Source organism: Neodiprion fabricii, chromosome 5 (genome assembly GCF_021155785.1).
Source record: "Neodiprion fabricii isolate iyNeoFabr1 chromosome 5, iyNeoFabr1.1, whole genome shotgun sequence".
Lineage (NCBI taxonomy): Eukaryota > Metazoa > Arthropoda > Insecta > Hymenoptera > Diprionidae > Neodiprion > Neodiprion fabricii.
Genome location: NC_060243.1, coordinates 924,945 through 940,108, shown reverse-complemented (window position 1 = coordinate 940,108; position 15,164 = coordinate 924,945). Strand labels below are relative to the sequence as shown.

Genomic DNA, 15,164 nt, shown 5'->3' with positions numbered 1-15,164 from the left:
CAAAAACCCATACTTTTTTTCCTTCACCTTATACTCAAAGCCATCAGAACTCCTTGCTTCTGAAAAGTAATCCACATCATGGTGTATAAAGTGTGCGGGGATGCAGATGTGGATTGTTTATCATATCGGCAATGAGTTCTTCTTTTATTGTTTTTTTTTTCTTCGCTTTATAAATAAAAATTTCAAATTGATCGCGGCATTTGCGTGTCAATTTCACGTGGGCAATTTGGCGATGAAAACATCCAGAAACAGTTTGCTCAACGATATTCTAAACTTTTTTATTTCGCAATTTTTGTAACATGCAAGTATCGTGAGGTTTTCAAACCTTACCGCGCTTTTTATGCGTGGACTTGATACCTTATGGCTCGGAGATAGAACCCAGCACTTTGTGATTTCACCGACGCGTGCACGTTACTCTTGAGCCTCCAAGTAATTCGTGGTTTCCTACGATCACTGCTACGAAAATGTTTCTTGAAGAGTGGCGAATTTTTTCTTCACAAGTTTGTAAATTCAGAAGTGTAAATTTTGCTGCATAATCGAATGAAATTTTTCATTTCGCTATATTATATTCGCGATAGGAGTAACGAAAGAATTATATAATGTACGTTAGGGTGTTTCGGAAGAAAAATAATTCGCGATATTCCACCATGGCACCCTCTAAAAACTTTGCTTACGTTAAAAGAAAGGTTCTGGCAAAAGATAAGTGTTCTACGTTATGTCAAAGTTCATGCTCAGTTGGTTTTCACTTTTATACATTTTTTTAAATATACCAAGAATTGGGAATAATTTGTTTTTTTATTGCTTGTACATTAATCATAGCATTAATTTACGTCGCTAAGTAAACTCATACTTTTAATATTAAGTCTTCAGTTGATATTTGAGAAATGTATCTGATTATCTCTTCGTTATTAATTCAATCTCATAAAACAGTTATAATTTGATATGAACTTTTAACTCACAACGTCTATCTTCACAGATTCAAAAAAAAATTTGAAAAAAGTGACAAATCAAATGACCGCGATCAACGACATAACGTAGAACGATTATATTTACAGAGAATTTTTTTTTTTTTTACCTGCGAAAAAAATAGGGGTGCGACAGTGGAAAATTTCAAATTATTTATTAAACGCCCTAAATTGTACACATGTACTGTGTAATTATCTAAGAAATATACGCAACAACAACAACAACGATTTTGAAATAAAATGTACAAGCCGATGATCCTATCATTCGCAAAAGTAAGTCTTGTACGAAATTATACCGTATACGTATAAAACGCGGCTGCATTAATCGTGTATTCAAATTATCCTTGCGAGATCAACGAACGAACACCGCAAAGTCAACGCCCGTTTAAAATCAGCCGAATTCCAGGTGTATACGTGTATGTAATGTATTTTTATCATTTGTGTAGCCGCGGTTGAAAATACGTGGGAGGGGGGGGACAGAATTAAAGATTCAGACTCTCGTCGCAATTCAACGGATGGCAAAGTTTCAGCACAGAATCGATTCATAGGAAATAAACGCCCATGCACAGTTTTCAAAACGCAACGTCAATCGCGTTCTCCTCACTATGTTTCAACTTACTCCAACACCACGCGTTTCACTCTTGTATATAATCCTCACCTAGTGCCTGCAGGATGTCAATATTTTCCTGACGATAATCGGCGGGCAGCCCGATCGAAAGGTCGTAATTAATAAGTCGATGTAAATAAAACTGACCAACGTCGACAAATTCAGCAATTCCTAACAAATTTCATGGTCGCGAATTGTTCAACTATATACATATATTTTAATTTTATCATGTATATACATGTAGGTATGTCTGTATGTAAATTAAAATTCGCTGGGGCTGATATGCGCATAGATAAACGGATCAATGATCTGTGCAATCGTGTTAAAATATAGGTAGACGTGTATAATGTTGTACAGAGAAACGGGATTGTAAACTTTTATAGAAAATCGTTGACGTTTTGGAAACGTGACTCTCTCTCTCTCTGTGCGTGTATCTTTACATTCCAAACGTTTCCAAAGCTTCAACGGTTTTTTATGAAAGTTTACACACGCAGACGCGCACACAGAGGTATACTTTGTATATTAATATTCTACGTATACACGATTATACAATGCTACGCGACGTTTTATCGGTAAATCGGTATCACGATATCTCTTTCCGAGAGTCTATTTACAATTGAAATCGTTTCATCGCCCTGCATACAAGCTTATGAAAATATACGGTATATACATACAGGCATGAAAACGGCGTATAGGTAACCGGCAGGAATTTCTTGGTCGTACATGATCCAAGGATCAGGGTTCAGTATAGTTCAACCGTCTTTACCATCCGCATCGTATTTCATCCTGCACTCGAAGCAAAGTCAGCTGAATAAAATGTAACGTCATCTCGTAGACATGCGAATATGTAACGCAACGTGATACTCGATTTGCAGACACGCTGAGGTGTGCGAAAAATAAAGAATCGGTCGCTTCGTTGTACAATTTGTCTTGATTTATTTTTTACTACCGAGATAACGCAGACGCCTTTCAACGCTTCGTAAAGATATACGTTCGTTAAACCGAGAAAGAAAAAAAATCATCGACACTCTATCTTTGAACGTTTTGTTCTCCGGTGTTGTTAAATCGTTATACTTACTACTATAATATATATGTATATAAGTAAATTCGCGGTATAGTTTTGGTGTGAAAATTGTTTTTTATTTTTTGTTTGTTGTATAACGTTGAAATATTTCACAAGCTCTGATTCATCGTCATACGTAAATTATACGTAGTAAAAATTATGCAGAAGATTTGCGTATTTCATTATCATAGTTTGATAGTGCAGGAAAAAATGTTATTAAAAGTGAACGGAACGATTCGAAATTACGGGATTAACTCGAGTGCGAAGATTTTAAATTTACGGTCGAAAAATATTTCGGATGTGAAATTAATATCGAAATATTGTGCGACGAAGAGAAATTATCGATCTTGTAGTGGAAATGTTTATGGATGGAGTAGAAAAATGTGGAATGAACGAGAGGAAATTGGGAGGAAATCTTTTCGGACGTCGACGATCCTACCGGAAATGCCCGAACCTCGGGGATTACCCCTGGTCGGTACAACTTTTTCGCTAATTCGCGCTGGCGGTGCGACAAAACTTCACGAATACGTGGATCAGAGGCACAAAGAATTGGGACCCGTTTACAGGGAACGGATGATGGCAGTCGAGGCGATTTTCGTCAGCTCGCCGACGGAATTTAGGAGGATTTTTCGCCTCGAGGGATCGAAGCCTAAAAATTTTTTACCCCATGCCTGGATTCTCTATAATAAGATGCGGAAATGCGAGCGGGGCTTGCTTTTCATGTGAGCTATGATATCGTGTGTGAAATAAATTAACCCGAAGTTGGTAACGTCGTTGTAATTTTATTTTTTTTTCTTCTCATCCACGGTTAGGACAAAGTTGTTGTTTCGCAATATTAAGAATCTCCGAGATATTGCAGTAAATTATAATAAAGAAAATTTAATTTATATTTTGGATACCTGACTACTCAGAGTCGCTATAAAATTGCAAAGTAGTGATTTTTTACCTACCATGTTTCGTTGCAATAGCGTTACTTATACTTCAGTCCCTTGAAAATTCAAATCAGGGAATATAATCTTTACACGCTTTGATTAAAAATTTTATCGCGTAGCTTTCGTTTTTTTTCTTCTTGTTTTGTTCCTTTCCTTTCTCTGCTACTTCGTCTGTCGTGTTTGTAGTAAAAATTTATTCGAGACTCTAGGGTCACGAATTGATTCAACGATCTATTCCATTGTACGATTTCTATGTCTCTCTCTCTCTAGCTGTCCGTTTCTAGATAAGAATCAGGAATTTCTTATGCGGATACGATTCTCGTTTCAATCGTCCGCTGCAGCGTTGAAAAGTATAATTTTCCTCAAAGAGTAAAAAAAAGAAAAATAATTCCGTCGAGAATACGTTAGGGGGGGTTACAGCTCGGAAGGTCTAAAATCGTGCCGATTTTTGAGTGTTTTTACTTTGGTAAAAAAGACTTCTACTTCACAATACTTATCGAGTGTTCTCGGATCGCATATCGAAATACCCGAATAGCGGCGTTGAGACTCATAGTAAAGATAAGTTACACGCGCATATAACACATCATTATCGATACTTCGGTGCGCGTACACATTTTAATGAAAACCGATTATTTCTCTGTTTTTCTTTTTTTTTTCACCATTTAGGGAGGGTGACGAGTGGTTGAGCTTTCGCAGGATAATGAACAAATTATTACTGAAATCAGATTCCGACGATTTTATGATAACGCCTTGTAAACAAGCCGCGGAAACTTTGGTCGAAGATTTCAGAACTTACGCTGTAAAAGGTTTGCCGGTTTCAGAGCTCGAAAGAAAATTGTACCAATGGTCGATCGAAGGTAATGTAATAATATATAATGCGTGGAGTTGAGGAGAAAACAAATGGAAAAAAGATAATTGGATTCATTTTTTCTTTTACCCTCAAGTCATGCTCGCCATTCTTGTCGGTTCAACGTGGCCTCGGCACAAATCTGAAATATTATTACGGACGGAAAAATTGGCGATCAATTTGCACAACATATTCAAATACTCGGCTCAGCTTTCACTGCTACCGGCAAAATTGGCCATGAACTTGAAACTTCCTTCCTGGACCAAATTCGTAGCATCGGCAGACTTCGCGCTCAACATTCTGCGAGTTACGGTCAAAGAGATGATAAAATTGAAGGGAAACGGTTTGATCGAGATGCTCATGAACGAGGGAGTCCTGGAGGATGATCTAGTCAGGATCGTCGTTGATTTAATTCTCGCGGCCGGCGATACGGTGGGTGAGATTGAAGATTTTCGAAAAAGTCAGGGCGAAAAGTCGGAAAATAAAACAAACAATAATTTAATCACGCAATGTCGAATCCGCTTTTATCTTTCACTTTTATTCTATTTTCATTCTCTTTTTCGTAATCGTCAGACAGCGCATTCGATGCAGTGGGCACTTTTCCTCTTGGGAAGTAATCGGAGTGTTCAGGAAGAGTTGTTCGAGAGATTGAAAGGGGCGAAGGGCGAGAGCGCGGTGGAAAAAGGGGTTTTAAAAGGAACGATGAAGGAATCGTTGAGACTTTATCCGACGGCTCCTTTTCTCACGCGATGTTTGCCCGAAGACAGTGTCGTGGGAGGATATCACGTCGGCAAAGGGGTGAGATTGGAAAACTTTTTGCTACACTCTTTGTAGATTTATATTCAACGGTTTGAAACCAAAAAAAAAAAAAAAACTATAAGCTTATCTATTCTAACTACGTGTATTTTTTTTTTTTTTTCTTATACATTCTACGAGAGCAGCGTCTGATTCTGATGTCGTTATACACGAGCGGACGTGACGATCGAAATTTTACAAATGCGGAAACATTTTCCCCGGAACGTTGGTCGAGAAACGAGAAGGGCGATTATAAGGGTGTCCTAAATCCGCACGCTTCTCTACCGTTTGCAATGGGCGCCAGAGCTTGCGTCGGGCAAAAACTAGCCGAGGCTCAACTGACGTTGACGATGGCTGAGGTACGTCTTGCGGAATTGCGGTTTTATTTAAGAACAAATAAAAATCACGAGATTCTCGATTGAATCGGTTATTTTTTCTCACAATCGGTTTTTTCTTTTTTTACTCCCATGAACTACGGAATGCAATATCAATTTATGCGATTACGGTATCAATTATCATCATTGTCTTACTTACTGAGATACCGATTCAATCGAGTCGTGTTCGATTGTTTTTTTGGCCTCGATTAATCGGCGCATAGATCGTTAGCGGCCATCGTTAATCGTAGACAACGTAATCTCGTTTTTTTCCTTCCTTCTCAGATGATGAAAGCTTTCCGTATCGAATGTATCAACCGAGATCGTGTCAAAATGATCCTAAATCTTGTATCCGTACCGTCTGAACCGATCCAACTTTTGCTGACACCGAGATGCTGACGTTGCTTCACGGATAGAAGATACATTGTCATTTTTTTCTTCTTTTTTTCATTCTATTATTATTCTACTCTTTCTCTCATTCATACACACCTGGTTGTATAAACACTTTTTCCAATCGAATAAACGAATCGTTATACTGACAATGAGTGAAATGGTAATTCAATCTTTTCCTTACACTTCTTCGTAAGAAAATATATATATATATATATATATTACCGAACAAGAAAGGACAGCAGCACTTTTTGTTTAAAAAAAAAAATTGGGATAAAGGGAGTAATTAATGTTACAGGGTTTACAATTTATGTAATATATATATACACACACACAAAAATGATATATATATATATGTATATATATATATAATATAACATCTATAATACTACTCAATGGTTTTACTGAAATGAAAATATTTCGTGTATTTGGCGAAATAATTGTTATAGGTATATATTCACTTGATCAGCGTGCGCGATAATAATTTCAGTTTACTATCAAGGTGGATGTTTCTCTGTATATATTATATATGTATGTATGCATGTAGGTATATAAATATCTTGAAGCCGAATGCATATAATACCTAATACATGTTGATTAGTATTTAATTATAAATAATTCGAACTTGAATTGGCGCAAACTTAATTGATTAATATAAACAAATATAACATACAAAATATGTTTAACTTATGATTTACAATAAAATAATGCCGTAATTCAATTGTACGGACGACTCGTAATTTTCAAACAATCGGAAACTCAACGCGTTCACCGCGATTCTAACAAACAATTTCAAGACTGACACAATAATAACGATAATAATCACAAATTGCGTAGTTAATGAAATCGATATGAAAAGAAAAAAAAAAAAAAAAAAAATTAACATACCACACAGATATTGAAACGTTATTTACATATGCAGAGTAATGAAAATAATACTGATCTGCGCCAGTACTTTTTATTACTTTCAAACGACGTTCGAATCTTTCAAATTCTTTTCGAGATCACGAAACAGTTTGTCTGATTGTTTTTGTCAAACATTTCCCTCTAAAATCCCACGCAAAGTATGAGTTTTAATTTACCGAAAGAGTTTCGACAACGGCGATGCAAACAACGTTTCAATCATTCTCATCATCATTATTATTATTATTCTCTTGGTATGTAGGTATGTATAGGCAGGCAATATGTATGTATGTTGGGGACGATCAATGGTGCTAACAGCAACCACATAATACTATACAATATTCTAATATATTGTGCTTACTTAATTATTAGGACATGCGTTTCTCGCATGTCTCTCTCACTCTCTCTCTCTCTCTTTCTCTCTCTCTCTTTATCTCTCTCTCTCTCTGTGGGTGTGAGTGTGTAGATATTTTTTGTGTGCTGTAAATATATAATTAGCATATAATATGTGTATAGTACGTATAATAATATAATGCAATATAATATAGTCATGTTACATAATAGGTGCGCCTATCGAATATACCCCGGTTCATTATTATCATTGAAGAAAAACGTAATGAACGTAATCGAAACGTCTAGTCGGTGACAGTCGATAAAGGACTCGGAGATTCAAATTTTCATTCGTAATATCACAACATAGTATTGCGCCTGCGTATGTGTGTGTGTATGTGGAATCTTTAGTCTCAGCTTAGGTAATGTTCCAAAAAAATATTTTCAACTTATGATCTGTAACTCTTCTCCAACCGATCAATAATAATAATAACAACAGCTTGAACAACAATTAATATTTAAGTATACTTTATATATTCGAGCGAGTGAGTGTATGTGTGTCTGTCTGTCTGTATATCGCATGCGTGTTCGCATTTAGTTTCTCTCTCTGCGTAAAAGGAACAAAGATTGTACTCCGACTTTGTGTGAAATCAGTGTGCAATTTGTAATGTTGTACACATATATATATATTATATATTGGATTGTTTGGCGAGAAAAGTTCACCAATGTTACAAGCTCGCTAAATTATATGTAATATATTTCTTTTGGTAAAATAGCGCTGCTATAATTGAACGTCTAGATAACCAGTATATATAGTATATTGTGTCGTGATATTTTTACTTATCATCATCATCATCATCATCATCATCATTATTATTATAAAAAATTGTCTTTGCTTATTAGTTAAAATATCTTGATGCTTCGGTTATATAAATATATGTATATATTTGTGTGTATGCATGTATGTATGTGTGTGTGTGTGTTTGTGTGTGTATATATATATAATATCATTATTATCGCATAGTTATTATTCCGTCAACGGTATGTGTGTGTTTCGTTTGTTTGTGTGTGCGCATGTATGTATGTGTTTGTTTACTTGCGTATGCCTGTATGCGTACATATGTTATATCATTCACAACACAGAGTGCATAGTACGAAGCTGTGCAAAATCTGTTTGTATTCTTCGACGTTATCGATCGTTATCTTGTTGCGAAAAGATACAAACGAATTTCCAAGCCTCTACGTAACAACGCACAACCATTTTTTATACAACCTGCGTGCACCAAATTATTATTATTATTATTACACATTATTATGTAGGTACGTAGCTCTTTCACAACCGTAAAGAACAAGCCTACTGCTATTTTATCCATTTGAAAGAAATCTGATTCCTTTTTTTTTTTTCTTTTTTTTTCTCTCTTTTTCTTTTCACACACAAAACACAAGAATGAAAGGATTTTAAGGAAAAACGTTGAACGTTGTCTGGAAAGAAAAAAAAAAAAAAAAAAAAAGTATGAAAAAGTTATCGATTTTTAATTAACGGTATAATCGAATAAATTTTTTTATTTTCACAACGTGCGCAAAACTAATAATGCGATAATTTTATTAGTGCTCACTACTCTTATGTGAAGGAATAACGTATCGTCAGCTTGTTCCATTTAGTGGAATGTCGTAATAAATGCTATACACGCGTAATTTTATAGATTTACGTGAGATTGCGGGCTTTAATATCTTTTGGTCTAAAACTTTGTCTTCCATCGAAGCGTTTAGGGAATATTATAGGTAAAGGTACGGAACACTGCGAAGGCTGGAAACGGGTTGTTTTTTCTTTTTTTGGGCAAAAACGTGAAAATATTTTATCCTCATTGATAAACCCTTGAATTGTGAGTTGTTTTTCATACTGAGATTCTGCTTAAACCTACTAGGTGAAATTTTTAGTTATCTATTGATTTTATTTTTATTTTTTTTTTTGTTTGTTTGTTTTTTTTTTTTTTTTCTTTGTTTTATGTTATAAAAAATGACCTATCATTGCATATTCATCGGACGTGAGATTTGAAGTGTTGTCGTACAGATCAAAAACACACGAATTTTCATGTGGAACTTATCACTTAGCGCCCAAAGATATGCTTTTGTCTAAACTATTCTGATATGATTGTATTCAGAATTGCGGAAGCTTATTTTTATTTATTTATTTATTTTTTTTCATGTAATATTGCAAGGTTGGAATTATTATTTTCTTGTTTTAGAAATTCGAGCCAAACGCGCCTGCCTTATTCATTTATTATTCATCTTTTCAATTCCATTCGAGCTCCATTCTCACGTCGCACAGATGCAGGTATCCAAAGGAAACGTATACCACGCAAAATGAAAATAAAAAAAGAAATTCTCTATTCTCAAATCCCCCTGTTCGCACAAACTACCAATATAACTTTTTATCTCTGGCGATGAAAACTTTATAACATTTTCAACTTTTGCCGAACGTCGTATCGTTGGAATTATACAACTTATAATCTGCATTAATAACTGTTCGCACGAAGGGATGCTACAATTTAACGTGAGGAATGTGTAGCGGTAAGCTTCGGTGCATTGAAAGCGTTACATTGATATCTACGGTTAGATTTTCTATGTTAAAGAAGCAAAACCGATCGGTTTACATAATATCTTCAAAAGTTGCCTGGTGAAATAGTGCAGTATCATCCTTGTGTTTCTTCTATTTTGCAGTTTGCTTCTTTATTTTCTTTTTTAATGATTTTTTTAAAATTCTTGATGCGGTTTGATTTAGCAGCAACCCGGGTGGCGAAGCAATGGCAAAGGCTATTAATTTTTCGTGTGATAATTAGTCACCCTATTGCGACCGAGTACAGAGACATTTCGGACAGATAAAAACAACAACAGAAAAAAAAAAGAAGAAGACATTTGTACGTAACGAGAGAAAAATTTGATAATCGATTAAGACTAGACGACTCGAAGCAGAGACATTTTGAATGTCATGTATACGATCTCACGATTAGCACACTTAAAACAATGCAGACTCACTATGTGGTTACAGTCTTTTACCATTTGGTTTAATTTTTAGTTTCTTATTATTTCTTCTTAAATTCGACGAAACTACTTTTTTTTTTTTTTTTTTTTTTATCATCATCATCATCATATTCTTCTCCTTCGTCTCAATCAGTTACAAAAAATGCAATGGTCAATATAGATTCAACCGGTGAGACAAAAAATATCTCAAAAATAGCGCTTCGCCACGCTAGCAAGCCTATCAAAGTCCATTTTGCGTATACATTGAACAATTCGCTTGTACGTGTGTCGTACTTATTGTACTCACTCCAATTGCGTGACTTTGATTAGCGGCAAGATAGCGTGACGGTAAATTTCACAAACTTGCCTCGTAGTAGTAGTAGCGAGCAGTTTACAAAAAATTGATTCAGTACATGCTCGTTTGTGGTCATACTGAAGTTTATGCTTCTAAAGAAGCACGTGTGTATGCTATTATATCGTTATTATTATCATTATCATTATTATTACCATTATTAAATTTTTGTTTTTTTTTTGTTTTGTTTTTTTTTTTTCTCATTTTGTTTAAGCCAGCTTAAAATATAGGTATAAAAAAAATCACATTCTACTCTGCCAATTGCTAGAGCCGCCTGGGTTGCGTGACAGTATTATTGTTCAGTCGGGTTGTCGTTTGGTTGTTTGAATTTTCATCCTGAGGTACGCGCTCCGTTCTTTCGTCAAAAAATCCAGGATTCAGGATTATGTTGGGCACCAACTCAATCACTTCCTGCTCCTCCAGCTGCGCTGCAAGTCGGGAGCGGAGATTAATTTTCATTGGTCTAGGCCACGGACCGTACGGGCTTCGACCCTCTCTCTCTGTTTTCACCACTTCGCTGGGTATTTTTCTCTTGTAATGAACGAACTGAATTTCGATGAGAAATTTTCATCTTGCTAAGTAAAATCGGAAATTCTTTGCGCGCAAAATTGCATACCGTGCGCAGGTTTAATAATAATCCAACCGATGAGAAGAATATTTTAAAACTTTGTAAAATCTTAGTATAATCAAAGAACATTCCAATCGCGTCGCAATCTTTTATCAAACAGATGCGAAATTTTCCATGTGGACATACTTAATGAAGTCGTTTAAAAATTCATTGTAATCGAGCTTAACTCACTTATTACGAACTGTTAACGATTTGAAGAAAGGTTACGCGGACGGGGGATTAACTCTGAATAGTATATAAGTTTATTGGAAGATGACGATTAGTTTGTAAACAAAAAGTTGAAGTTTGAAAACCATTGACACTGGCAAAAAAAAAAAGAAAAAAAAATAGGTCACGAAAGTTTCTTTCAAAGGTTAACAATTCAAGAACGTTTAAAATCTAGGGGGGTGAAAAAATGCAATTGAAAAGATTTGTCCCGGCGTTGACGGCAAAATTATCAGGACTCGAATCGCGTACGTCGTTACAAATCGATAAATTCCCAGCGAGATGTGCATGTGCCATCTTTGGCCTACCTCTCTACGTAGGCAAAGTCAGTCTAATAGCACATGACAAGTATATTATCTAGGCCGCAATGCTCTATCTCTATAGTATTACTTGCTATTCAATACACACTAGTTATTATCCATTCTGCATGACAAAATCGATATAAAACCACCAAAGCTTATACAAAATTGGCGGTTTCAAGTCGCACGATATATTCGTATTGGTCAATGCGAGTTCGCGCAATTTTTTAATAAGTTTGGCGGTTAGTGGTTCTATTGGCAATTATTTTCATTACAATCAAATCTAAGATCTATCAATGTGCAGTAATATTGTTTCAATCAATAGTATGATATAATTAGCCATATAAATTTATAGAAATATTTGATTCGGTGCCTTATTATAGGAAATTTTTAAGCATCTGGTGCAAGAGTTAATTATTATAATAGGTAAGGTAAATTTTATGAAGAGTTAGAAAATTTGTTGTTTTTTTAATACCTAATTTAGTCGCAAAGCGCTTGCAGCTAGGAAAAAATTAGTGAAAGATAATTGATAACGTATATTAGAATAGTATCAGGTTGATCGATAGGTAGGCAGTTACTGTAGGGAAAGCTCGAGATTAGGGCCGTAGATAAGTTCAGTGGTTCGCAAAGCTGCTCATGCTTATAATACGTATAAATTGATAAAAATTCGAAATAATTTTTTAAACGAATCCCCCTCCCGTTTTCTTTTACAATTGATATTCAATCGATATTTCGCGGATCAAAATACGCTTGAAAGAAAGTCTTTGCAACTTCTCGTAAATTCTTTGCGTTAAAGACCGAGGCGGGATAACGACTCGGTTTTCATTGAGAGAATTTGATTGATATTGATCGAAGGATAATTGTAATTGTCGTTGCAAGTATTTAAGTATAACCATGAACAGCGGCGACAAAGAGACAGAGTAGAAGCAAAAGCTTTAAAAAAAGTTATCGTAAAACACTTACAGGGTGCCTTGCATTCGCGGTATAAAAGGTAGCAGGTCCCAAGGCCCAAAATTAACAATGTTCCCATTACTATACCGACGGCTGCTACCCACACTCGAGTATCAAAGTTTTCAGCTCCGTCTAAAAGATGTCTGGCAAGTTCTAGAACAAAAAACGAGAATACTTGTCCTTCTTTTTTTTTCCTCTCCGTCGGTATTCATTAGACTCCTCGTATACCGCGGTATTCAATGACCCTACCTAACTCCTCTACACTGTGATGCGTGTGACCCTCGACCTCGACAATTTCGCCCCGACCGAGCTGATTGGTTGCCCAGACTCTGAAGGAATAAGTCGTGTTCGGTTCCAAGTGGTAAACATCAATTTGTCTCTAAAAAAAGTCAGATAAATCATTCGCAAACATTTTATAACACAATGTAACGCAACGAGTACGAAATTCTTCAATTGGCACAGAGTTAAGCGTATATTCAGAGATCAGAGATCTTGTTCTGTACATATTATTTTTACTTTTCGTATTTTGTCGTTTAGACCGGCTTCTCAAGCTTCGATGTTCGGTCGAAGTGATTTGAATGCACTCGAGTAGGGATAATCCAGAAATTGGAAAAATTGGAGGTAGGCTAAAGAAACAAGAACTCTGTTCGTAGACAACATTTCTTGCAAAACGGATCATCGACGGTATTTTGCTTTACTCCGTTGCCTCTTTACGGACAAATTCGGAACAACAATCAGACTTACGGAGTTGGGGGGAATGTGCGTGGGAACAATGGGCTTCCAGTCCTCGGGATCTTCGTTAGACGGCGTTTTCAGACGATATTCGGCGGTGAAATCTATTATCGGATATCCGCCAGTCCCGCCAACCTCCCACAAAACGTTTGCCAAAATAGTGGATGGCTTGACCCAAACATTTTGCAGCGCTGGGGGAGGAGCTGATAGGATAGAAATAAAGTTTCAGTAGTTTTGACGCGGCGTGACGAAACGGCTTCCCGAGAACAAAACCGATTCGGCTAGACGGACGACTTACATCTGACAAAAACGTTGATCCTCGTTTTCAGCGCATCCGTATCTTCGTCCATGGTGCAGGAATATATTCCCGCATCGTCCAGACTCACGTTCATCAACTGGAGCGCTCCGTTGGGTTCAACTTTCAACCTCGAAGCCTCTCGCCCCTCCCTTATCCACATCACTCCCGACGTATTGCCGGACTTGAGCAGGACATCGTCTTGCGCGCACGACAACGTCAGGTTCTGTCCCAGGTCTACCGCCACGTCTCGCACCAGAGGCAGCGCTAATACCCTGTGCCATCCTGGGAGACAAGGATGACAAAATGCGTTCTGTATCCGTCTTTCTTTATAATGTCAATTTTTTAGTTTTTGAGAAAAATGTTTTGAAAAGAGTTTATTTACTTTATTGTAAGAAACGTTTATTTCGATACGACGAAGCAAGTATTTCATTATTGCAATGAAATTTTAGTCGAGCCAAATATGATTTGTCAACTGACTGTTGACAAAATTCTATCTTGGATCATTGTTTGGCTCGGGAAAAATTTGATCATGATAACGAAACGTATATTTCGCCATATTCAAATAAACTTTTGTTATAACGGTAAATAAATTCTTTGCCGCGTGTAGTGGTTATAGCCAGTATTTTTTTTTTTACAGAAACGAAGAGAAATATTATCAAGTATGAAAAAAATACAACGAAAATTGTTGTAACAATGACTATTCTAAGCACAGGCATCTCTTCCTCGCTTGTTCTTTGAATTTTTTTTTTTTTTTTTTCATTTTTTGACGTGTAAAATGAAAAAAACAAAAAAATTACTGCATTACGTAACTTGTCCCTGAACAGCGTTGAAGAGGATTGCTTGTTTACAGGATACACCATCATTGTCATTAGCTTGGGTTTTTAAGGCACGCACACACACACGCTACGATATTTATACCTTACACACGTATTACTTGCGTGTCTGTATACCTATACATGTTCACCCTCGGTACGGAGATTAAGGAGAATAGAAGAGCACGACGTATAGTAATAACATGTAGTATAGTAGCTTATAGGTGTGTATAAAAGTTGAGCACATTGATCGGCGGGTAGGCGGTTATCGTATACGAGATAATAATGAAAAGAAGTAACCGTTGCGTAGTTTTTCTCCTTCTTTGTTCTTTGTTCTTTTTTCTCCTTTACTCTTTCTTTGCATATTTTACCTGCGAGTAGAAACAGCAGCAAAACAGCTTCGTGCATAACCATTCTCCCATATTAGGCGGATGCTGTGTATTGTCACCAAAAATCGGGAGCGCTAATTCCTCGATGACATGTTCGCGCCTAGTTTTCTCGGATTGTTTTATAACATTTTATTTTTTTCCTCACTCCACTTCGAACCCCCAACGTCACCCACGTTTCCGACGCAAACGTCACTTTTCGACCAGATCGCTACTGTCAAACACGATAATCACCATCACCACACCACCACCACCTCCGCTTCTTTCGAGGAGTC

The 15,164-nt window shown here is 36.3% G+C and overlaps 2 protein-coding genes across 3 annotated transcripts; one reads left to right on the top strand and one right to left on the bottom strand.

The window, feature by feature from the left end:
- Positions 1-1,071: 1,071 nt before the first annotated feature.
- LOC124183180 (cytochrome P450 315a1, mitochondrial) lies at positions 1,072-9,086 on the top strand. Its single transcript, XM_046571335.1, has 8 exons — positions 1,072-1,238; positions 2,835-3,357; positions 4,234-4,424; positions 4,512-4,846; positions 4,988-5,212; positions 5,356-5,568; positions 5,869-5,910; positions 8,970-9,086. Coding segments are annotated over exons 1-8 (1,647 nt in total). The 5' UTR covers positions 1,072-1,237.
- Positions 9,087-9,323: 237 nt separating this feature from the next.
- On the bottom strand, positions 9,324-15,148 carry LOC124182508 (contactin-1). Of its 2 annotated transcripts, none has more exons than XM_046569895.1 (6): positions 14,875-15,148; positions 13,692-13,973; positions 13,406-13,596; positions 12,911-13,040; positions 12,674-12,814; positions 9,324-11,007 (listed from the first exon to the last, which is right to left on the bottom strand). In XM_046569895.1, the coding sequence occupies exons 1-6, from the start codon at positions 14,915-14,917 to the stop codon at positions 10,844-10,846; spliced, it is 951 nt and encodes a 316-aa protein (XP_046425851.1). In that variant the 5' UTR covers positions 14,918-15,148; the 3' UTR covers positions 9,324-10,843. The 2 variants fall into 2 exon arrangements, with proteins under 2 accessions (XP_046425851.1, XP_046425852.1); XM_046569896.1 differs by having other exon boundaries at positions 10,737-11,002; positions 14,875-15,146.
- Positions 15,149-15,164: the final 16 nt, after the last annotated feature.